The sequence below is a fragment of the Spermophilus citellus genome (genome assembly GCF_964194105.1).
Source record: "Spermophilus citellus genome assembly, chromosome: 9".
In the NCBI taxonomy this organism is placed as follows: domain Eukaryota; kingdom Metazoa; phylum Chordata; class Mammalia; order Rodentia; family Sciuridae; genus Spermophilus; species Spermophilus citellus.
In genome coordinates, this window is record NC_138191.1 from 128702169 (window position 1) to 128724479 (window position 22311).

The following is a 22311-nucleotide window of genomic DNA, read 5'->3' on the forward strand; positions in this document are numbered from 1 at the left end:
CAAGCTTTCTTTAATTTGATTTAAAATTGGAGTCAGTGGTCTTGTGTTTGCGTCCTGGTTCAACAGAGTAACTTTGAAACAACTAATCTGCTCTGTTTCCTCTTTCTGCTTTCCTTAACTTTGGTTTGTCTAGAAAATCAACCTCCCCTGCTCAGTTTATCAGAATGTTCATTCCATTTTATGGGATGAAGTGTTTCCTGATTTTAGAATCATGAAGCAAATTGAGATCTTACAGTATTTTTGTGTTTTGACATATTCCAAAGTGGATTCTTGATTAAGAGTGTATTGTCAGCTGGCCGCAGAGGCACATGCCTGTAATCCCAGCAGCTCAGCTCTGGAGGCTGAGGCAGGAGAATCTTGAGTTCAAAGTCAGCCTCAGCAAGGTGAGGTGCTAAGTAACTCAGTGAGACCTTTTCTCTAAATGAAATACAAAACGGGGCTGGGGATGTGGCTCAGTGGTCGAGTGCCCCTGAGTTCAAGCCCCAGTACCCCCCTCCAAAAAAAATGTGTAGAGTCAAGTCCAGTGTAGTGGTGCACGCCTGCAGTTCCAGAGACTCAGGAAGCTGTGGGGGATCTCAAGTTTGAGGCCAGCCTGAGCAATTCAACAACCCCATCTCAAAATAGAAAGGGCTGGGGATGTAGCTCAGTGGTAGACCTGCGTTCAATCCCCATACCGTAGGGATGAAAGTGTGTGGAGAGTCAGGTTAGGGTTTGAGTTCTGCATATCTCTGCCTGTCTTTGACTTCCCTTCCCTGAACCCCAGTGTCTACATCTGTATATCAGGCAAAGATTTTTTTCTCTGGCAGGATTTAGTCAGGGATAAGTGATATAAAGCTTGTAAAGTGAGTAGTACAAAGGTGGCGTTTAGTAGACGCTCAACAGAACTAGTTTTGAAAAGTAGGAAGAAATGAGCACAAGAAAACTATTATCGTTCAGAAGACTAGATTTCTGCCAGTGTTTTTTCTTGGTGGGATGTGCTACGGTGGGAGGGAGGGAAGGGGGGCTTGGAGACTGTGTAAGGTAGGCTTGGTCGGATGAGACACACGCCTTTGGAAGGTAAGCGCCAGATCCGAGTCTCCGGGAGGAATGGGAGCGGAGGCAGGCGGCTAGAGGGGAGCCTCACGCTGGACGGGGCTGAACGCGTCAGGACAGACAGGGCTCTAGGCCGGGCTTTCCCTTTTGCTAGTCGTGTGAGTGCCCGAGTCTCTATAAAAAGGGTCATCGTGCCAAAGGCAGGGAGAGGAGAAGGTGCAAAATCGCTTACAGTTACCTGCACGCGGCAGCGCGGGCCGCAGGAGGGCCCCGGAGGGGAAGCCCCGACTCAGGGGCGGAGCAGTGGCCTCGGGGTTGACCCGAGGGCGGGGCAAGGGTAAGTAGGCGGCCTTGGTGTGGGGGCGGTTCCAGGGGGCGGGGAAGTGACGTAACCGCACGCAGGGGGCGGGGTTAAGGCTCAAGGGCGGAGAATGACGTGGGGGCAGGTCCTGGGCGGGGCGAGGGCGGAGCAGCGTCATGGGTCGGGTTGTGGGGCGGGGCGGTAGGCTGGGGGCGGAGCCAAGTGGGCTTGGAAGTAGCTGTGGCTCGGCCTAGGGGCGGGCTCCCGGGACGCGGTGCGGTGCGGGGGCGGGACCTGCGGAGGGCGCGGGGCGATGGAGGGGCGGGGCCGGCGGGGCCTGCGGCGCGCGGGGCGCGGCCCCGCTACCCGGAAGCTGGCAGGGTCCCGGGTTCAGCGTTCTGCCGGCCATGGATGAAGCGGACCGGCAGCTCCTGCGGCGCTGCCGGGTGCGCTTGGTGAGGGAGCTGCAGGTGGCCCCGCTCTGGGACGCTCTGCTGAGTCGCGAGCTCTTCACGCCCGACATGATCGAGGACATCCAGGTACGCGTGTGTCCCTGCTCGTCTGCGTTCTCTGCTCCTTGCGCGGCGCGTGGACGTTCACGTCTCTGGTGGGAACCTCGAGGATGTGCCAAGAAGGCTGTAGAAGCCACCCCTTGGCCTAAAGGCCCCGCTCCCGCCCTCCTCTCTCCGCGTTGCACATACGGTGCCCATCCCTCTTGGGGAGACCCCGAAATCCTGCAACGGAACCAGAGAATCCCAGGCCCCCCTGGTTGCGGGTCTGCTAAAGCGATTCGACGCCCCGCACGGTCAGCGCTGCCACCACGCGCGTGTCTTGTGAGGAGGAGGCTGTGTGTTTTCATTCGGTAGCACTGAGGTTCTGGACGCCCACTGCTGTCCCCCGAGAGAGTCAGATCCTCTGAGAAATGGGGCAGCAGTGATATTGCCCGAGGACGAAGCGAAACGGTGTGTGAAATGGGGCGGCGCCAGGCGTAGACAGTGCCCGTGCCCTCTTCACCCACCTCGTGCATGAAGTGAGAGGTGTTGAAAATGACGGGCCCTGATGCGGGGGATGGATGGATTAATAAAGGCAAACTTGAGGCTTTCTAAACAAGCACTTTCACATCTTTGCCCAGTTTGAGCCTCACCACAGGCCTGCAAAGATACAGGAAGGAGTATTTCCCACCATGAGGTGAGGTGGGTGTGAATGGCCAGCTGGAGGCCCCTGGCTGGTGCCCCAGGGGCTGCTTTACAGGCCAAGGCTCCATCCTCTGCATCATCCAGGAGCTTGGCCTGGTCCTGAGAAGGCATCTTTAATAGGATAAAGTGGTCCAGTGTCGGGGCTGGGGATGTGGCTCAAGCCGTAGCGCTCTGTCTCTCTCCCTCTCTCCTCTCTCACTCTCTCTTTAAAAAAAAAAAGTGGTCCAGTGTCATATGGGTAATTACCAGTTAATAATAAAAGAAGTATCAGGAGAACCTGTTCTGTGGTCCATACTGGGCAGTGAAAGTGGTTCAAGGCCATAGTCCTTGCTTTCAGACACATGCACAGGGACCACAAGCTAAAGGGAAGGCCCACAGGTGGACACTAGAACAGCCTCTGCCCTCAGCCTCATCTGCTGAGTGTTGCTACCTTTTTCAAATTTTGAGAGAGGCTGGGAATCTCAATTTCTGTCATTTTTTCCTTGACTTAAAATGTTAGCAACAAATTCAAATTTTTTTCAAGTAACCACAGGTGGCCGTTTTGCCACCACTGGTATGGCTGGTATAAACACACAGGCTTAGGACCTAGATGAATCTGGACCCCCATTCTGGCTTTGTTACGTGCAGGTTGAATCAATATCTTGTATCCAAAATGCTTGGGACCAAAATGTTTTGGATTTTGGATTTTGGGAGATTTTTGAAATACTTGTATGTAAATAATGAAGTACCTTGGGGATGGAACCCAATTCTAAATAAGAAGTTCATTTATGTGTCATATATATACCTTATACACATTGCCTGAAGGTATTTATTTTCCCAAAGTGATGCACAATTAAATAATTTTATTGTTGTTGACTATGTCATTATTATTACATTAAATATATTTTCTTATGTATATGAAACTTTCAATATACACCAATAACATGCTCATTAAAAAAATTATAGAATAAATACCCATGTACTACCCACTTTAAGAAATAAAATAACCACTATCTTTAAAATACACATTCATGTCCTTCTCCCCCAAAGATAATTTTTAACATAATGTTTTATGTAATCTTGTGCATGAAATAAAGTTTCATAATGTGAATTTTTCCACTTGTATCATTTTTGTGCTCCAAATATTTAGGATTTTGGAGCGTTTTTGATTTTCAGATTAGGGTTGCTCAGTCTGTATTAGTGAATAGCAAAAAAAAAAAACTAAAACAAAAAACTTTTGGTGACTCAGTTTCCCTCACGAGTAAGGTGAAAAAGTTGTAACTTAGCTCTTTGAAGTGGTTGAGGGGGGAAAATGAAATGATGCATCTAGTATCACCATTAGTGCCCAGAGAAATCGCAACACCACTGTCTGTTTGCAGGAAGCCATTTTGCCAGAGACACTTATCCTCCCAGTAACATGTAGGGCTATTGTTCAGTTTAGTAGCCATTGGCCACATGTGGCTATTTAAATGGATATTAAGTAACTAAAATGAAATAAATTAAAAGTTGGGCTCCTCGTCTGTTTGTCCCAGGCACTCAACAGCCACAAGTGACTGACAGCTGGCATGTCAGACAGCTCAGATGCAGATTTGCAGCTCCATGGAAAGTTACTTTGGACAGTGCTACAGTAGAGATGGTGTCATATCCCTGTGGATCTTGAGGTCCCACCTCTATTTTTGTCCTGTGGATCCTGAAGACCTTGTCCAGTGTCAGGTCTCCAAGAAAGGGCAGCAGATAACCAGTATCTTGTCTTCCGCCTGTTCTGTGTCAGTCTTGATCATTCTGTCCTCAAGTCCCACCCAGTCAGTACCTATGTCCTGTGGCTTCTCCCTCCTGATCTGTCCTCATTTCTCTCCATTCTAGCCATTTCTGGCACCTCCCGGTGTGGCTGTGGCTCACTCCTTTCCGTTGTCCTCCCTGTCCGCAGGTGACTTTTCAAAAGTCAGATCTCACTCTGTCGCTTTGGTTGCTCCTCACAGCTCTCAGAATGAGTTCTAGGCCTGGCCACACAAAGGTCTCATCCCTCACCACTACCCACCTCCTCCCTTCGGTTTCTGTAGTTCACCGTTCATTCTTCATCTTCCCTGGGGTCTCGGCTAAGCCTTCCCATCCTGGGGCCTTTCCAGCCCCCAGGGCTGAGTTGGCTGGCGGTTGTACCCTGACAGCCTCGTGGGCTTTCCCTTGCTGTGTCACCGGTGCTTTTCCTCCCTGTACCCCCACTAGATGTTTGCACCTGAGGACTGACCCTGTCCCTGCTGTGCTTTTAGCACGTAGCACCATGCTGGGCACATAGCATGTGCCTCTGAGATGCTACGTGACCAGATGAGCAAAGGCTGCAGAGGAGCGTGGGCTCACGTGCAGCTCAGTTTCTGCCTGGTGGCCTGGTTGTCTATAGACTTCTGCTAGGTGGGAAATGGGGCACAGGTGAGGCCCACATGAAGGTGCCTGAGGTAACGTATGTGTGATCTTTCTCTCCAACAGCTGGCAGGCTCTGGGTCTCGCCGGGATCAGGCCCGGCAGCTGGTCATAGATCTTGAAACCCGAGGGAGGCAGGCCCTTCCTTTGTTCATCTCCTGCTTAGAGGACACGGGCCAGGACACACTGGCTTCATTGCTGCGGACAAGTCAGCAAGCGGTAAAGCGGGATCCTGAGGCCGTCAGATCCCTGGACCTTGTGCCAGAGGAGCTGCGTTTGATGATGCTGGATCCAGTGAAGCCAGCCTCAGGAAAACTCACCCCGGTGGTGCTGGGGCCCAGGGAGCTCCTGCCAGCTAAGCTCAGGCCAGAAGTTCTCAGGCCAGTGGACGTTGGTTCTGGAGAATTCAGGGATGCCCGTGAGTACTGAGAGGGTGGTTGGTGGGTGGGCATGATGCGTGGTCACTGGTGACTGGGTACGGCTAGGTAGGCTGAGGTTCAGAATTCAATCATGGTGTTGCCTTACTGAGTGCTGATAGGTGGAACATTCTCGTAGGTTTTCAGAGACATAATTTTGGCAGGTGCTGAAGTTTATTTTGGGTGTCCCTGGTTTTGATCAGAGTGTTGAAGCCCAGCTGTTCTGGATTTGCCTTTGGGTCGTGGTGAGTAGCTTGGACTAGCCCATGGCTTGTGGCAGAAGGGGGTCAGCCTAGCGTGGCGTACACCCTGACCTCCTTCCCTCACAGCAGCCCTAAAAGGCAGTATTTAGTGCTGTCTGTCCTGAGTGACAGGAATGAAGCCAGGTCCAGGGAGGTGAAATATTTGCCTGAAGTCACAAGGTTACATCCAGTAACATGCATAAATCCCCGGAGTGCAGCTGGATGATTCTCTCCACACAGGTAACCACTGACCAGTTCGTCATGGTACAGAATATTCCAGTGTCTTAGGAGACTCTTTCCGTTTGTCCCCCTTCTCAGTCTAAGGTAGTCATTTGTTCCAGTCTCTGTCATCACTGATCCCTTTTGCTTGAAGTGCAATGTGAGTGACATCCCATGTGTGAGTCTGGAGTCTCTGGCTTCTTCCTGTCATATCTGTGGGATCCAGTCACTGTGCTGTGCGGTCAATACTTCATTCCATGCGGGTGGTGTCAACTCCTATTCTGAACAGCTTAGGGTTTATCTAACCTCCTGTTGGTGGTTTATTGTCAGTTAGGGCTTTACCTCCAGGGATATTTCATGTCCCCCACCCCTACCTCCAGGCACTCTACCACAGAGCTATTTCTCTAGCCCATTTTATACTTTATTTTGAGACAGGGTCTCACTAAGTGTCCCAGATTGGCCTTGAACTTAGGATCCTCTGCCTCAGCCTTGTGTGATTACAGTGTGCACAATCTCACCTGGCATGTGCTTCCTCTTCTGTGACTGCCTAAGGGACCCCTGTGTGGCATTGAGCTAGTAACAACAGTAGGGTTAGGTCATCCACTGCTTGCTGTCTGCCAGGTGCTTGCATGATTTAATTTAATCTTTCCAACTCGGGTGAAGCAGGTGCTATGGTTCTCCTATTTTACTGTTGAACAAAGTAAGTTACAGACTTGGAAATGATTGTCCCCAAATCGCACAGCTGGTGTGAAGTGGAAATGGAAATGAAATGGATTGCTGCCCAGGCCACCCTGCTCTGCCTGCACTGCTCTCTAGCCCTGGCAGCGGAGATAAGCGGAGATAAGATAACACTTGAGGTCACGCTGTATTCTCAGCTCAGTGTCTGTGTGAGAGGATTTCAAGCAAGACCCAAGACTTGATCAAAGAATAGTGCAGTTTATTAAAAGAGGAAGAGGATGGGGAAAATCACCCAGGGAGAGGGTAGGTGCACTCAGAGGAGAGTGACAGCTCACTTCCTGGTGTCCCAACTTTTATTGGGGAAGGAGGGAGTTTGTTAGATCCTGCCCAGGTGTCACCTCTGGGCTTGGGGTTGACCTCAACCGAGGGCATCTCTTGGTGTCTTGGCCTGGCTGACAGGTCCTAATTGGAACTGGTTTTGCAGAGTTTATGGTGGGTGGGCTCCATCTCCAGCACCAGGCTTTCCCAGGTCTGGGAATCACTGCTCTGTGCTGCACAGGGTGGTGTTAAGAGGTCTAGGCGGTGTGCCCTTCTGAGCAAACATACCTTTGTCCTCCCTTGACTATATATATCTCTTTCTCTTGCTGTTAGAGGAATAGATTATAGGGCTAAGGTCAAACCAGGCGTCCTGAGATAGCTACCTTTTCAGACCTTAGGTGCCACCAAAGCAGGGCTGTGGATTGACCAGTTTGTTCTGTGCTAAGTACTCAACTCCTGCAGCTTCGTGTGGGCCGCTGTGTGTCATTTGTCCCCCCCTCCTGGCACACGTCTCTCTCTGACAGGGGACGTTGTTGTGGGGCGTTGCTCAGAAAACACATGAAGTCCCAGTTTTATCCAAATTGAAGAGTCTTTATTTAGCTGCCTGGCCATGACTGCTCCCCCACAAGACCCATAAGTGTCTCTGCAAGGAACAGTCCCGAGCCTGAGCATTTTAGGATAGTTAAAGGCAAAAACCACATCCGGGTTGCCGTATCTGCAAGCAAGCAGGTACAGAAGCTGAGCTGGGCAGTTAGCGAGACGATGCAATGGGTACGTTGGTATTTCCCACAGGACTTTCCAGGTTGGCATGGCAGCAAGCCAGCAGAAGGGAAGAGGGTCAAAATGACCCTAGTTCAGTGCATGTTAGAGAATGGTTACTAATGTCTAGACAGTCAATCTTGAAAAGGTACGTTGCCCAAGAAAAATGGAAACGAGGGGCTGGGGATGTGGCTCAAGCGGTAGCGCGCTCGCCTGGCATGCGTGCGGCCCGGGTTCGATCCTCAGCACCACATACCAACAAAGATGTTGTGTCTGCGGAGAACTAAAAAATAAATATTAAAAATTCTCTCTCTCTCTCTCTCTCTCTCTCTCTCTCTCTCTCACTCTCTCCTAAAAAAATGGAAACCAAAGAGAACAATTTCACATTGTATAAGAATTGCTATTTTGTGTTGCCAAGTCTGCTCCGCTAGGTGACTATTAGTGGGAACAGAGGTGGGCTTTCCCATGGGAGAAGCCTTTTGTACATGATAAAGAGTCTCAGGGTAAAATGGAGTCTGGCCCACAACAACGTATATCTTCAAAAGAAATCGTGGTTATCCCTCTGATAGATGCTACCAGCTTGGCTTTCAAATATGTGTTTTATAATCTCGTGAAGTGAGGGTAGAGGTGATCCTTCCTCCGCGTCCTTGCCAACAGTGACCGCCCTTTTTGATGCCTTACACGTTTTCCTGTGAGCCGTATGAGAAGTGCTGTCTGTCCTGATGACTGTGACTTCAGACAGCCTGCTAAAGCAGAGCAGCCAACAACATGAGGAAGAGAGGTGCTGGAATTGTTCTTTTTTTTTTTTTTTTAGAGTATTTTTGCTTTGCTTTGTTGTTTTGTTTGCTTGTTTGTTTTTTTTGTTGTTGTTTGTTTTCAGTGCTGAATATTAAACCCTGTGGCACTCAATTTCTTTTTTTTTTTTTTAAAGAGAGAGTGAGAGAGGAGGGAGAGTGAGAGAGAGAGAGAGAGAATTTTTTTTTTTAATATTTTTTTTTAGTTCTCGGCGGACACAACATCTTTGTTGGTATGTGGTGCTGAGGATCGAACCCGGGCCGCACGCATGCCAGGCGAGCGCGCTACTGCTTGAGCCACATCCCCAGCCCCTGGAATTGTTCTTATGCATTATTGCCCGGCTAGGGAAGAGGCAGGTAAAATACAAAGTTCCCATGTTGCCGTCTGGTTCTGAGAAGTGTCCGTTTGAGTCATTTAGGACCAACGGTCTGGACTTGAAGTGTGCTGTCCTAAGGGTAGATGGATGATACTAGTGATAATAGGATCACCTTAAATATGAATATCACTTTACTGTGCATGCTGTTTTTTTCTAGGTGGTCTAAACTGTACCATGGCCATATGCGGTGGTGCACACTCCTGTAATCCCACAACTCAGAGGCTGAGGCAGGAGGATCATAAGTTGGAGGCCAGTCTGGGCAACTAAGTGAGATCTTGTGTCAAGATAAAATAAAAAGGAACACACGTTATATACAGAGATATGAAAAATTGTGCTTTATATGTGTAATAAGAATTGTAATGAAAAAAAAAAAAGATAAAATAAAAAGGGCTGGGATGTAACTCAGTGGTAGAACACTAGGTTTCCATCCCCAGTACCAAAAAAACAAAAGCCCCAGACACTAAAAACCTCAAGAAGTAAACAAACAAACGATGCCGGGTAGTGGCGGGCAGGGAAGCCCCTGTTATCACCTCCAGTTTGTAGGGGAAGAAGGGCCTCTGAGAGCAGGTCACATAAGGGCTCCAGTGCAGCACTGGGCTCTGACTTCTGGTGCTTGTCAGTTGTCCTTTTTAGGTGCTGGGCATGAGGTCATGGGCACTATCCAGGGTTTCCTTAGGTGGATTTCATTCTGCAATCGAGGGTAGGAACATCTGGGCTATGGCAGCAGGGCCACTGGCAGGACTTCACAGGGCCTTTGCTGAGTCGGCCTGGGAAGGGTGCTATAGGAAGGTCAGTGTGTCTGAGCAAAGAGCAATTTTTATTTTGTCCCCCTCCCCAGGGATGTTTGGCAGTGCCTAGAGGTACATCTGGTCATTACAGCTGAAGGTGAGTGGGTGCTGCTGGCATCTGGTGGGTACAGGTTGTGGATGTGGCTGTACATCCCATGACACATGGGACAGCCATACAGAATAGAGTAACCCAGCCCAAAATATCAGGGTGCTGGTTAGTACCCCTGCTGCTCTGGAGCAGGAGTGTAAATAAAAACAAAAATGGCCACACTCAGTGTTACTGAGCTGTCGATTATGGCAGGACTGATGTGCCCATCAACTGGGAACTCACCACAACCCTGATGCTGGCAGTTGCTTCTCTCATCCTGGGATACAGATGGGGGAACAGAGGCTCAGAGACTCTGAGCAACTTGCCCAGGGTCATGCAGCAGATAAGTGGCAGGGCTAGGATTTGAACCTTGGCTCCAAGATCTCACTCACTCCATCTACTGCCTCAAAGAACAAATGGCTCATCTTCTTTCTTGTCTCCGTTTGTGTGCCACCAGAGCACGTGGCTTTGTCTCTGTACACTGGGGGGAAATGCGTTTGCTTCAGAATGGAATGAGCTTTTAAAATGGGATGGATCGGTGGCGGGTGCTGGGGTTGTGGCTCAGCAGTAGAGTACTTGCCTTGCATGCACGAGACCCTGGATTCCATCCTCAGCACCACATAAAAATAAATAAGTGAAATAAAAGTATTATGTCCAACTACAACTAAAAAATAAATATTAAAAAAAAAATTTGATGGCTCATGTGTGGCTGCTTGTCCTGGCCAGGGTCTCCTGCAGTAGGGAGCTGGGAGAGCTGTTGGTGGCTGTATCAGGCCGGGTTCTTCTGAGAAACAGGATCAACAGTCTCTGTGTAAATACGCATCTAGAAAGAAACTTATCATAAGGAATTGGCTCTTGTGATTATGGAGGCTGAGAAGTCCACGACCTGCTGTCCCCAGGCTGCAGACCCAGCTCTGCAATCCTGGTTCATGTAACTCTGGTTCGAGTCCAAAGGCCTGAGAACCAGGCGCACTCAAGTGTCAGTCCCAGTCTGACGCTCCAGCGTCAGGCAGAGAGAGCGAATTTCCCTTCCTCCGCTTTTTTGTTCTTCTCAGGCCCCTGGGGGAGTGGGGGAGGCCTGCCATGCTGAGCGGGGCCCCTGCTCTGCCCAGTCCACTGAGCCAACCGTCTCCTCCAGAAGCTCATCACAGACACACCCACAGGTAATGGCTAACCAGATACCTGGGCACCTTGTTGCCCAGTCAAGTTGACACAAAAATTAATCACCACCATGACTTTCTCTGCCCGTGCCCTACCTGGGTTGGAATTTTCTTGAAAGTAGAAGTTGGCTGTTCACGCTACCTGGCCCCTCACCTGGCTGGTGGCTGTTCTCTCCTCTTATGGCCACTCAGGCCCTCTGAGCCTCTGATTCCCTCTGGCTCAAAGGGACAAATGACAGCACTTCCTTGTTGGAAGCACAGCTCCGAGGGTGAGTGAGGCAGCCCTGGGAAAGGACTTCACCCAGGGCCTCACACTGCCTGAGCCTGGATCCAGTCGGTCAGCTCGCTGCCTCTGATTTCTGAATTGCCAGGGCTGCTGAGGGGCTAGTTCTGCACCTCCCCTTCCTTCCCTGGGTAGCAGAGAGGAGCAGTCACATGCCGGTTTTCTGTTCTCCCGACTAAAAGGCTCAGGGGTCACTCTAGTTAAACTGGGCTAACTGGGCTGCACGAAATAACCACCAAGAGACACAAATACCTTTTTCTTTGGGGTTGCTGTGACGGCTCCTCTGACCTTAAGGGTCCACAGAAAGAGAGAGAGCAAGAGCACGCGCTGACCCCTTTTATTGAGGAGAAGCTATTCAAATGAGGCAAGGGGTCAGGTTTCAGGGGGCTGAGTCTATCTTCATGATGTCCACTGTCAGCAGGTTGACTGACACCTGGGTAGGCCACACCCAAGGGTACAGTAAGAGGAGGGGACACACACAAGGCACTTCCATGGAAGATTCTATCCTAAACAGGGCAAGGGGTTATATTACAAAGGAAGAGGTGAGCGTAGCTCCACCCATGGGGCTGTAGGAAGACACACCCATTTCTGTGACTGAGCGCCTCAGCACCCAGCTGGGGAGTGTAACTCAGTCACCCGTAAGGTTGGTCTCCCACAGTCACAGCTCAAGTTTTAAGTTGGAAATGGTAGCTGGGTGCCATGGTGCACACCTGTAACCCCAGCTACTGGAGAGTCGGAAGCAGGAGGATCGTGAGTTTGAGGCCATTGGGCAACTCAGCGAGACCCTGTCTCCAAGTAAAAAAGGAAAAATCTGGAGTGTGGCTCAGTGGTAGAGAATCCCCTGAGTTCAGTCCTCAGTACTGAAAAGAGAAAGGAAGGAAGGAAGGGAGGGAGGGAGGGAGGGAGAGAAAGGAAGAAGAGAAGGAAAAAAGAGAGGGAAGGGAAGCCGCTGACCGGCTTGGATACTCCCCTTTTTACTGGAGACATGGGTGTGTGCCAATGACTCGGGCCATCAGACTGGTTCTTTTGTGCATACACTTTACACTTAGCCATGGGAGTGCATTCTCCCCACGTCCACGGAACAAGTTTAGAGAAGCTGCTCTTGGGCTGGAGATGTGGCTCAAGCGGTAGCGCGCTTGCCTGGCATGCGTGCGGCCCGGGTTCGATCCTCAGCACCACATACAAACAAAGATGTTGTGTCCGCCAAAAAAAACTAAAAAAAAAAAAAATAAATAAATATTAAAATTCTCTCTCTCTCTCTCCCTCTCTCACTCTATCTTAAAAAAAAAAAAAAAAAAAAAAAGAGAAGCTGCTCTTGTGCACAGGTCCCTGTTGCTGCTGGCCCCTCCCACTTTCCCCTGGTGTGTGAGTTGAATTGCTCCTTCCAGCGCCTGCAGCCTGTGAGCCCCATTCGGAACCAGTGAACTATTTGATAGTGGATAATGGTTATATTTTTGGGGGTGAGTGGAAATTTGGGAATGAGCAAACATTCTCAGAATGAAGCCTGCAGACTAACAGGAGTCCTTGGGCTAGATCAGGCCATTTCTAATTTATAAAGTGCATTTAAAAGGGCAAGGGTGTAGTTCCCATCAGGGTCCTGGTGGGAGCCCTGAGCCATAAGTGGCACCTTGGCCAGAACACAGCAGGGCACCACTGTCACCCCAGGCAGCACTGTGGCCTCCTTGCTTCAAAAGGAAAGAATGTCTCAGAGCTTTACAGGCTGGCGGTCACTTGAATTCTTGCTAATTGAAATTATAGAGTCATCTTCACTCATTGATTCTCCTTCCACAAATATTTCTGGAGGACCCACTGTGTGCTAGGCCGCGGACCCCACAGACCATGGGCATCTGCTGCCTGGAACGTCTCTGACCCTTTCTGTTTTGGGATTTCACGTAAGTGGAGCCCCGTCTACAGTCCTCAGCGTCTGGTGTTCTGACGCAGCGCCTGTTTTAAGGCCGCCTGTGGCACCGCGTGTGTGGTAGCCCGTTCTGTGGTGGGCTGTGTGGCTGCTTGTCAGTTTGTGTGTCCATCAGCCTGTTGTTGGGTTGGTAGCTTCGCTCAGGGGCTTTATGAGGAGGCCTCTTGGAGATGTGGCCAGAGGCTCAGGGTCTGTGTGTGTTCGACTTTGTTAGAAACTTCCACTCAGTTCTCCACGGTGGCTGTGCCACTTGATCCCATCACCAGCAGAGCGCGGGGTCCCGAGTCCCGGCGTGGTCCCTTGGCCTTTCCCTGGGGCCCCAACACTCACGTTTCTCTTTCTGTCTGTCTCTCCAGATGCTCAGCAGCCGTCGAGGGGAAACGCAGATTTGGTGAGTCTCCATGAGACTAGGGGCCTGTCCCTCTCATCAGCCTCGCCCCTTCCCTGCAGCCGTCAGGAGTCCTGGGGACCCAGCCCAGTTGGGGAACGAGGTTCTGACCTGGGCTTGGTGCTCACTGAAGCCATCGAGCGGGCCTGCTTCACCCCAGCGGTAGAATCAGGTCCCACCTAACGGGATGTCGTCAGCACCGGCCGTGGTGCTGTTCCATGCCAGGACACTCGAGCTCTTGTCCCCACCTGTGTATTGTTGGGTGGCTCCTGGGCGCTGCCCTGGGATGGAGGCCACAGGGAGCCCTCAGTCTGGTCGGGGAGGGAAGCTCGGCAAGGGAAGGCGCAAATAAAGGGCAGCAAGTCCCAGAGCAGGAAGAGGCAGCTGTGGGAGGGTCGCGGGGGCTGGGTCGGGGGAGGTGGCCTCCGCCTCTGGGGCCAGACCTGGGCGAAGTCTGCGGACAGAGCTGCCTCATGCCCGCCAGGTGCACCTGGGTAAGAGCCACCGACTGGTGTGTGGCACCAGTGGGTCACAGGCTTTCTAAGCCAGCTGCTCCGTCCCTGAGCACAGAGTCGGGAGCCTGTGTCTCTCGGTAGAGGGGCAGCCAGTGCCCGCCCTGCGGCTCCCTGGGTCCCTCTGTGTCCTGGAGTCCCAGGTGGGGCCTGCAGTGGAAGGGATCCCCATGCTTCTCCCACCTCTCAGCTGTCAGCCCCTGAGTGAGAAGCAGGGTCACCTCCTCCAGGAAGTGGGACAGCCCCGCTCACATTGGTCCTGTCCCCTGTCCCTGGGGCAGGCGTATGTCCTGCGCGCGGACCCCTGCGGCCACTGCCTCATCATCAACAACGTGAGCTTCTCCCGCGCATCGGGGCTCAGCACGCGCCTGGGCTCCAACGTGGACTGTGAAAAGATGCAGCACCGCTTCCGCTCGCTGCATTTCACCGTGGAGGTGACGTGCAACCTGACTGCCAAGGTACAGTCACCTGTCACCGCATGTGGGGGAGCCGAGGCGAGTGGGCAGCGCTTTGTAGGGGACCCTGGGAGCAAGCTGGGGACTTCCCAGATGAGCACTGCCCCTGTAGGACCATGGGGTGTGGCCCAGGGTGACACTCAGGAGGGCATGAGGCCTGCTGCCTGCATGTGACACGTGCCTTAGTGTCCCTGTCTAGAAGGCCAGAAGAGTCCCCTGGGGGGCTGCTGTGGGATTACAAGAAGGTGCCTGTGGGATTACAAGAATTGGCCCTTGGAGGCAGGGCGAATGCTGGGCCCTGTCTTCTGCGGCAGGCGGGTGGCCTGATGGCCAGTGCTCTGGCTCACCTGCAGCCTTCCCTTGTAGAAGATGGTCCAGGCTTTGGTAGAGCTGGCGCAGCGGGACCACCGTGCCCTGGACTGCTGTGCTGTGGTCATCCTCTCCCACGGCTGTCAGGTAGGAGGCCTCTCCCCGACCCTGCTCCCTGTCAGGCACAGGCGAAGCTGGGCGAGAGGCCCTGCAGGACTCTTGTCCCTCATGTCCACTGCACCCTCAGCTTTGTGAAGAACCCTGCAGCCCTGTCCACCTCTTGCTGTTCTCCCAGGGGGCCCCGGGTGGGCAGCCTCCTGAGAGAAGCCCGCAGGACACGAGGGAGGGGTGAGCTGTACTCTGGAAGCTTCCACCCGGTTCTGGGCGAAGCTGTGTGCGGCTCTCAAATCCTCAGGCCCCGGGACACGCTTAGGGCTTGGTCAGTGATGTGCTGACTCACTGTGGCCAAGCCCCGCCCCTGCCCGGGCCTTGGAGTCCTCATCTTTTATTCTGGGGGTTGGACAGCCCAGCAGTCACCCCTGTGGCCTTCAGTGTGTTTTCAGAACACATAAAAATCAGGATTTCCCCTTCTTGGAAACCATCACGGTCTGGCCTGCCAGCCTGCCATCCTCCCAGAGCGGAACTCTGGCCTGTCGCCAGCAGGCGCTACCTTTTGGGCCTTTCACTCACAGTGTGGCAGCAGGGGTGTCCCCTGAGCCCTCATGAGAAGTCTCAGGCCCCATGTGGACCTGTGTCCAGAGCTTTGACAGGTGGCCATGTGATTCTGTGCACAGGAAGAGCCCTGGAGCAGCAGCTCTGACTGCTCAGACCCTTGGGAGGATGACTGGGCGGGGACAGGGATCTGCATTTCCTGAATGTTCTGAGTGATGAGGATGCCGCTGGTCCAGGGATCACACTTGGGGGGGCTTCTGATCTAGCGGCAGCTGGCCAGCACTCTTGATAGCTGGCCTGTCCAGGGACAGATGGTGCTCAGGGTCCTTCCAGGATCAACTTGCTCTGTCACAGTCAGTCCAGAGCCCCAGGGGGAACTTCTGAGTGTGTGGCCCCCACAAAGCCTCTGGAAAGGCCACTGGATTTCTGCCGTGGTGACTTGGTTTTAACCAGGGTCCTTGGTCTTCTAGGCCAGCCACCTCCAGTTTCCGGGTGCTGTCTACGGCACAGATGGATGTTCTGTGTCCGTTGAGAAGATTGTGAACATCTTCAATGGGACCAGCTGCCCCAGCCTGGGGGGGAAGCCCAAGCTCTTTTTCATCCAGGCCTGTGGTGGGGGTAAGCAGCCCTGATGGGGAAGGAGCCTCTGCCCCTCCCATCCCCAGCAGCACCTCCTGTGTCCACAGGGCCGCTCCAGGCAATCAGAGGTACCAGGCACGGTCCCTGCTGCAGGGTGGCCGTGCTTCACCTGTCCAGAGGAGGCCCAGGCTTGTCTGCTCTGAACAGGGTGGTCTTCATTTTACACTGCAGTAGCGTCACAGGCTCTTGTGACTTTGGCAACTTCAGAATTTTGGTAAAAACAAAAGCAGTGGAGAGAGTGGAAAACTGTCTTTCTGTTTTCCTGGTTGTCTTTCCTCTGACCTTCGTTTCCACTGTGGGGGGGGACTGAGGCCACAGCTGAACGACAGGGAGAAACCGAAGAATCTAGCCATTGGGATTCCCCAGAATCCGGGTCTTGGTGATTTAAGAAACCTAAAGGATTATTTGTAGTTTTGCTTTATGCTGTGTCTCACTCCATTTTCTGTTACGTAATCAAATACCACACACTGGGTGATTTATAGAGGACAGAGGTTTGTGTAGCTCAAGGTTCAGGAGGTGAAGAAGGGCAGGCTGTGGTGCATGGGAGGGTCTTGGTGCATGTCAGCCTGGCGAGAGTGTCACAGAGAGAGACAGAACAAGCTTGGGTCCCTCTCCACTTCCTGATTTTTAAAGACTGGATCTCGCTAGATTGGTCTTGAACTTACATGTTCAAGTGATCCTTCTGCCTGTGCCTCCCCAGTAGTTGGGACTACAGGTGTATGCTGCTGCTCCGACTCCTCCCTCCCTCCCTCTCTCTCTCCCTTTCTTTCTTCTATCTTTCATATCCGGGATTAAGTCCAGGGGTGATCTACTACTAAGCTACATCCCCAAAATTTATTTTGAGACAGATTCTCACTAATTTCCCATACTGGCCTCCAACTTGTGATCCTCCTGCCTCAGCCTCCCAGGTACCTAGAATTATAGGCATGTGCCACTGCACCTAGCTTATTTCCTGGTTTTCATATAGAAAAGAAGCCGGGTGTGATGGCAGCACCTGTAGTCCCTGCTACTTAGGAGGAAGGCTAAGGCAGGAGGATCATTTGAGGCCCAGAAGTTTGAAACCAGCCTGGGCAATATAGTGAGGCCCATCTCAAAAATCAAAACAAACAGACCAAAAAAAAAAAAAAAACTAAAACTAAAAAGACAAAAGAGGAGTGCTGCTTTCCTGGCTTGGTTATGGTGGTGACAGTGGGGAACGCCAGAAATTCTGTCCCAGGTGTCCCTTCTGCCTGGACTCTCCAGGGGTTGAGACAGTTGAAAGGCCTGTCATTTCCTTGTCCCTTTGCCGGACCTGTTAGAGAAGTGGGCACCATCATCCCACACAGCTGCCCAGCCCACCCAAGGGGACTCTACAGCACGAAAGCCACCACAAAAACAAAGCAGAACTCACTGGAGCAGCAGCGGGACAGGCCCCCGGGGAGTTTCTTTTCTGCCCCTTCTCCCCATCCGCTCTGCTGCCTGGTGTTCAGTGCTGCTGCCACACGGTGGCGCCACATCAGCCGAGAACAGAAATGCAGAACTGTCCCCATTCCTTGCAGGGTGTCCTGTTTATGTGCGTCAGAAACTCTGCCCTGCATTTTGGTGACTTTCGTAATGCTGTTTTAGAACTCAGTTATAATTTAAGATAATTTTAAAATGCCACAATGTTATCCACCCCTTCATTGAGAGGTGGCACAGCTCCAGGGCTGAACAGCAGGCCTTGAAGTCAGTAACTTGGTGTGGAGTCAGTGTGACACAGCACGGCACGTGTGGTCCACGTGATAAAAGCCAGGTGGCTGCCTTGAAGAGGCCCAGCTGTCAGTTTTGGGGTGACCCCCTCTTGAGTTCAGACACCAAGCAGAGAAGGCACATGTACCACCTAGTTGTGGTTGTGGGTTGTGTGTGGAGGGAGCCCTCCTCCTGCTGTGTGTTTATTCTGTGCGGATTAGTCTTGCTCTATAGGGAGTTTTGAGTTAATGAGGCTAAGAACCAAGCTGTGCCTACAGTGCATAACCCTGAAGGCCAGGCCTTCACATCAGATTTGCAGTGTGAAGACAACACGTGTGTGGAGATGCAGCTGGCATTTCTGTATGACTCAGCCTCTCCCCTTTCCCACACACCCCTGTCTTTGAGCCCACTTTGTCCTTTCATTTTCACACAGTCTCTGCTCATCCCTGTCTCCTTTGGTCCTCCTTATGGTCTCTCCCACATATTAGTCAGTTTTCTGGTACTATAATAGAATACCTGAGGTTAGATATTTTATAAAGAAAAATGGTTTACTTGGCTCATGGTTCTAGATTTTGCCCTATGTTTTCTTCTAAGAGTTTTATACTTTTAGGTCTTAAAATTAGGTCTTGATCCAATTTGAGTTAATTTTTTGTATATGGTATTAAGGAAGGGTCCAACTTCATTCCTTTGCATGTGGCTATCCAGTTGTCCTAGCAGTGTTTGTTAAATATTGTCCTTCCCCCCTTGAAAGGTCTTGGCACCCTTGTGAAGTATCATTGGACTGCATTGAGGCTCCATTCTAGTCTGCTGGTCTCTGTGTCTGTCTTTATGCCAGCACCCCTCTGTTTTGATTATTTTAGTTTTGTAGTAAGTTTTGAAGTCAGGAAGTTCTCCAGCTTTATTCTTTTTTATTTTTCCAACATTGTTTTGGCTTTTTTGGAATCCATTGAGATTTCTTTTGAATTTTAGAATTTGTTTTTTTATTTCTGCAAAAAACATCATTGGGGGCTGGGGATAGAGCTCAGTTGGTAGAATGCTTGCCTCGAATACACACAGCCCTGGGTTCAGTCCCCAGCTCCACCAAAAAAACAAACAAAAAAAAATCATTGGGATTTTGACGGGAATTGTATTTAATCTATAGCTGTGTTGAGTCATATTGATGTCCTAACAATACTGTTCCCTAACTCATAGCCATGGGTAGTATTTCTATTTATTTATGTTGTTTTTAATTTCTTTTAGTTAAATTTTTTTCAGTTGTTAATGGTCCTTTATTTTTATTTATTTATATGTAGTGGTGAGAATTGAACCCAGTACTTCATGCATTCGAGGCAAGCGTTCTACCACTGAGCTATAGCCCCAGCCCTGTTTTTAATTTATTTCAGTAGTGTTTTGTAGTTTTCATTGGTTAATTCCTAACTTTTTGTTTTGATGCTAGAATTGGTTTCATAATTTTCTTCCCTGATTGTTCATTATTTGGTGTATAGTTCACTGCACGTGTGTGTGTGTTGACTTGTACCCTGCTCCTTTGCTGATTTCATCTTTATCAGTCCTAACAGTTTTCTTGGTGTAATCTTCAGGGTTTTCTACTTAATTAGATCAAGCCTTCTGTGAACAGAGGAAGTTTGTACACAGGACGCCTTTTCCTTTTCTTGCCTAATTACTCTGGTTAGAGTTTCTAGTACCATGTTGCATAGCAATGGCAAAAGCAGTAATTCCTGCCTTGTTTCTGACCTTGGAGGAAAAGCTTTCAGTCTTCACCATTGAGTACAATGTTCACTGTGGGTTTTTCACATGTGGCTTTTTTGTTTTTAGACCTTTTTAATTGGTATATTACTTGTGCATAATGGTGGGGTTTGTTATTATATGTGTGCACAAAATACAATGTAATTTGGCTAACGTCACTCCCCCGCTTCCATCTTCTCACCCTCTGGGTCCCTTTCCTTTATTCTGCTGATCTCACATGGCTTTTATCATATTCAGGTAGCTTCCGTCTGTCCTTAGTTTGTTGTGTTTTTATCAAGAAAGGTTGTTTGTTTTATCAAATGTTTTTTTCTGTGTCGCGGGAGAGGGTCATGTAGTTTCTCTCCATTCTGTTGGTGTGCTGGGTTTCACGGATTGGTTCTCAGTGCTGAGCCATCCTTGCATTCCAGGAGTAACTCCCCCTTGGCCATGGTGTGTGACCTGTTTACTGTGCTGCTGAATTTGACTTGCTAGTTATTTTATTGAGGACTTTTGCAGCAATGTGCATAAGGACTGCAGTTATATCATCATATCTTAGCACCTGGCTTTAATATCAGGGGAATGCTGGCCTTGGAGAATGAGTTAGAGAGTATTTCCTCTTAATTTTTTGGAAAAGTTTGAGGATTGGTGTTAATTTCCCTTTAAACGTTCAGTATAATTCACCAGCGAAGCCTTCAGGGCCAGGGCTTTTCTTCTGTGTGTCTTGGTGATGAGTGCTTGTTTCTGCTTCCTGCAGAGCAGAAAGACCATGGGTTTATGGTGGCCCACGCTTCTCCTGGAGACAGGGCCTCTGGCAGCAACCCTGAGCCAGACGCTGTCCCCTTCCAGGAAGGCCCGAGGACCTCTGACGAGCTGGATGCAGTGTCGAGTTTGCCCACACCCAGTGACATCCTTGTGTCCTATTCGACCTTCCCTGGTGAGCGCATCCCTGGGGGTCTTCCCATCTGCCCCACAGGCAGCCATGCTGTGAGGTCCTGGTTCTGAACCTTGCTGCTTCTGTGACCCCAAGCAAGTTACTTCACTTCTCTGAGCCTCAGCTCAGGGCAAAGTGGGTGAGATGCCTGAGGTGCACAGCCACTGGGTTGGGGTGCTTCTGCCTCACTCTCCCCCAGCTCTGCCTCAGCCTCCTCCACTTTAAAATGGGAATAGTAATCCTACCTTGGGGTTCTTGGGGATCATCCAAGGAGCTGGCGCATCATGGAGCACATGGAGCCTGTCACACAGGAGGAAGGCAGGCCTGAGACGTGTCCTTCTCTCCCACGTGTTGTTGGGCTCTCAGAGCCTCGGTTTCCTTGCTGGGAAAACAGTCGCAGCCAGGCTCAGGAGGTGATCACGAGGTTGAAGTAAGGTCACCGGTGTACAGGGCCACGGGGACGTGGCTCCTTCCGCTACAAGCAGATGGGCCCCAGTCCGGAGGTGGCCCCCGCAGCTCTCCAGTGGAGCTCAGTCTCCTCTTCCCGCAGGTTTTGTCTCCTGGAGGGACACCTCGAGCGGCTCCTGGTACATCGAGACCCTGGACAGCGTCTTCGAGTGCTGGGCTCACTCTGAAGACCTGCTGTCCCTGCTGCTCAGGGTGGGTGCATTTCACTTTGGAGGGCAACATGTCCTCCTCAGGGCATGGGCATGGGCGGGCGCAGCACACCAAGCCCACACCAAAGGCAAGGGACAGGTGGCCTTGTGTGCCTCTGAGCCTTGGGCTTTGATTCTGCCTGCCTGCAAGGGCCACGCCCCCTCGCTCCCTCAGAGCCCCAGGCCGAGAGTCCCCGTTGACATAGCTGTCCTTGTTGCCACAGTGGATGGCTCAGTGAAGGCTGGTTGTGGGCCCCCTGTCCCCTCCCCCCATGGCATAGTTTTTACTCTTGACCCTGGATGCCCCTACTGTGCATCCAGGGCTCCAGGGAGTGACAGACAGGGAAGGGCAGGGCGGCCTGACAGGCTCGGCCCGGCCCGCTCCTTGGAAACCCCATCTGGAGCAGCTGCTTCTTCCAAGGGTCCCAGAGTATGTGGCTGCCTCTGGGCCCTCCTGCTCCGCCCTGGTGTTCTGCGCCATGAGAAGGGGCTTTAAGGGGTCGTGCTTGCTTCTGAGAGAGGTTGTGGCCTGAGCATAGCCGAGCAGAGCCAAGGCCGCAGGCAGCCACCTCCCACAGTGCCGGGAGTAGGCGCCACAGCCCTGGGTAGGTGACCCCCAGAGGCCACCAGGACTCCTGGTCTAGTCTCTTCTCTCGACCTTTCTTCATGTGAAGCTTTTGTTCTGATTTGAACTTTGTGAAGTTGTGGGTTTTGAAATTTTGAGTTTTGTGCTCTTTAAACTTGTAGTAGTGCTGGGTGTGGTGGCCACACCTGTAATCCCAGCGACTAGGGAGGCTGAGGTGGCAGAATGGCTAGCTCGAGGCCAGCTTCAGCAACTTAGACCCTGTTGCCAAAAAAAAAAAAAAAAAAAAGTAATAATGTAGAGAGGCGGTCCAGCCCCAGCTCTGCACACCACACACCCCGGGCCCATTTGGTGCTAGCCTCCCAGCCTGGCTGGCTTCAGCTGAGAACTGAACTCTGACTCCCTGTGCTTTCCTTCTTGCAGGTGGCAAATGCTGTTTCAGAGAGAGGAATTTACAAACAGATTCCTGGTTGTTTTAATTTCCTCCGGAAAAAACTTTTCTTTAAAACTTAAAGGGGCCGGGATGCTCACCCTGCCTCATCGTTATCCCAAGACCTTCTGCTGCGGTCCTGGAGGTGGAGAGGCCCGGCCTCCTACAAGTTGAGGGTTCTGTGGCCTGTGCAGGGCCTGCTCCTTCCCAACCCCAGAGGGCAGCTTCTGGTCTGGAGGCAGATGCCAACTGTGTGGAAAGGAGCAGAAAGTCATGGACCCACAGGACCTCTTCATCAGTGGCCACTCCTGGATCTGCGACCCCATGTTCTCCCTGGAGCAGGG

The 22311-nt window shown here is 51.3% G+C and overlaps 1 protein-coding gene across 1 annotated transcript; it reads left to right on the forward strand.

Moving 5' to 3' along the window:
* Positions 1 to 1594: 1594 nt before the first annotated feature.
* Positions 1595 to 22307, forward strand: CASP9 (caspase 9). The gene is made up of 9 exons (XM_081307331.1): positions 1595 to 1872; positions 4990 to 5341; positions 13320 to 13354; positions 14145 to 14321; positions 14685 to 14774; positions 15770 to 15917; positions 20122 to 20301; positions 20849 to 20958; positions 21961 to 22307. Exons 1-9 carry the CDS (start codon positions 1741 to 1743, stop codon positions 22048 to 22050), a joined length of 1314 nt encoding a protein of 437 aa, XP_081163457.1. The 5' UTR covers positions 1595 to 1740; the 3' UTR covers positions 22051 to 22307.
* The last annotated feature ends 4 nt before the right edge of the window (positions 22308 to 22311 follow it).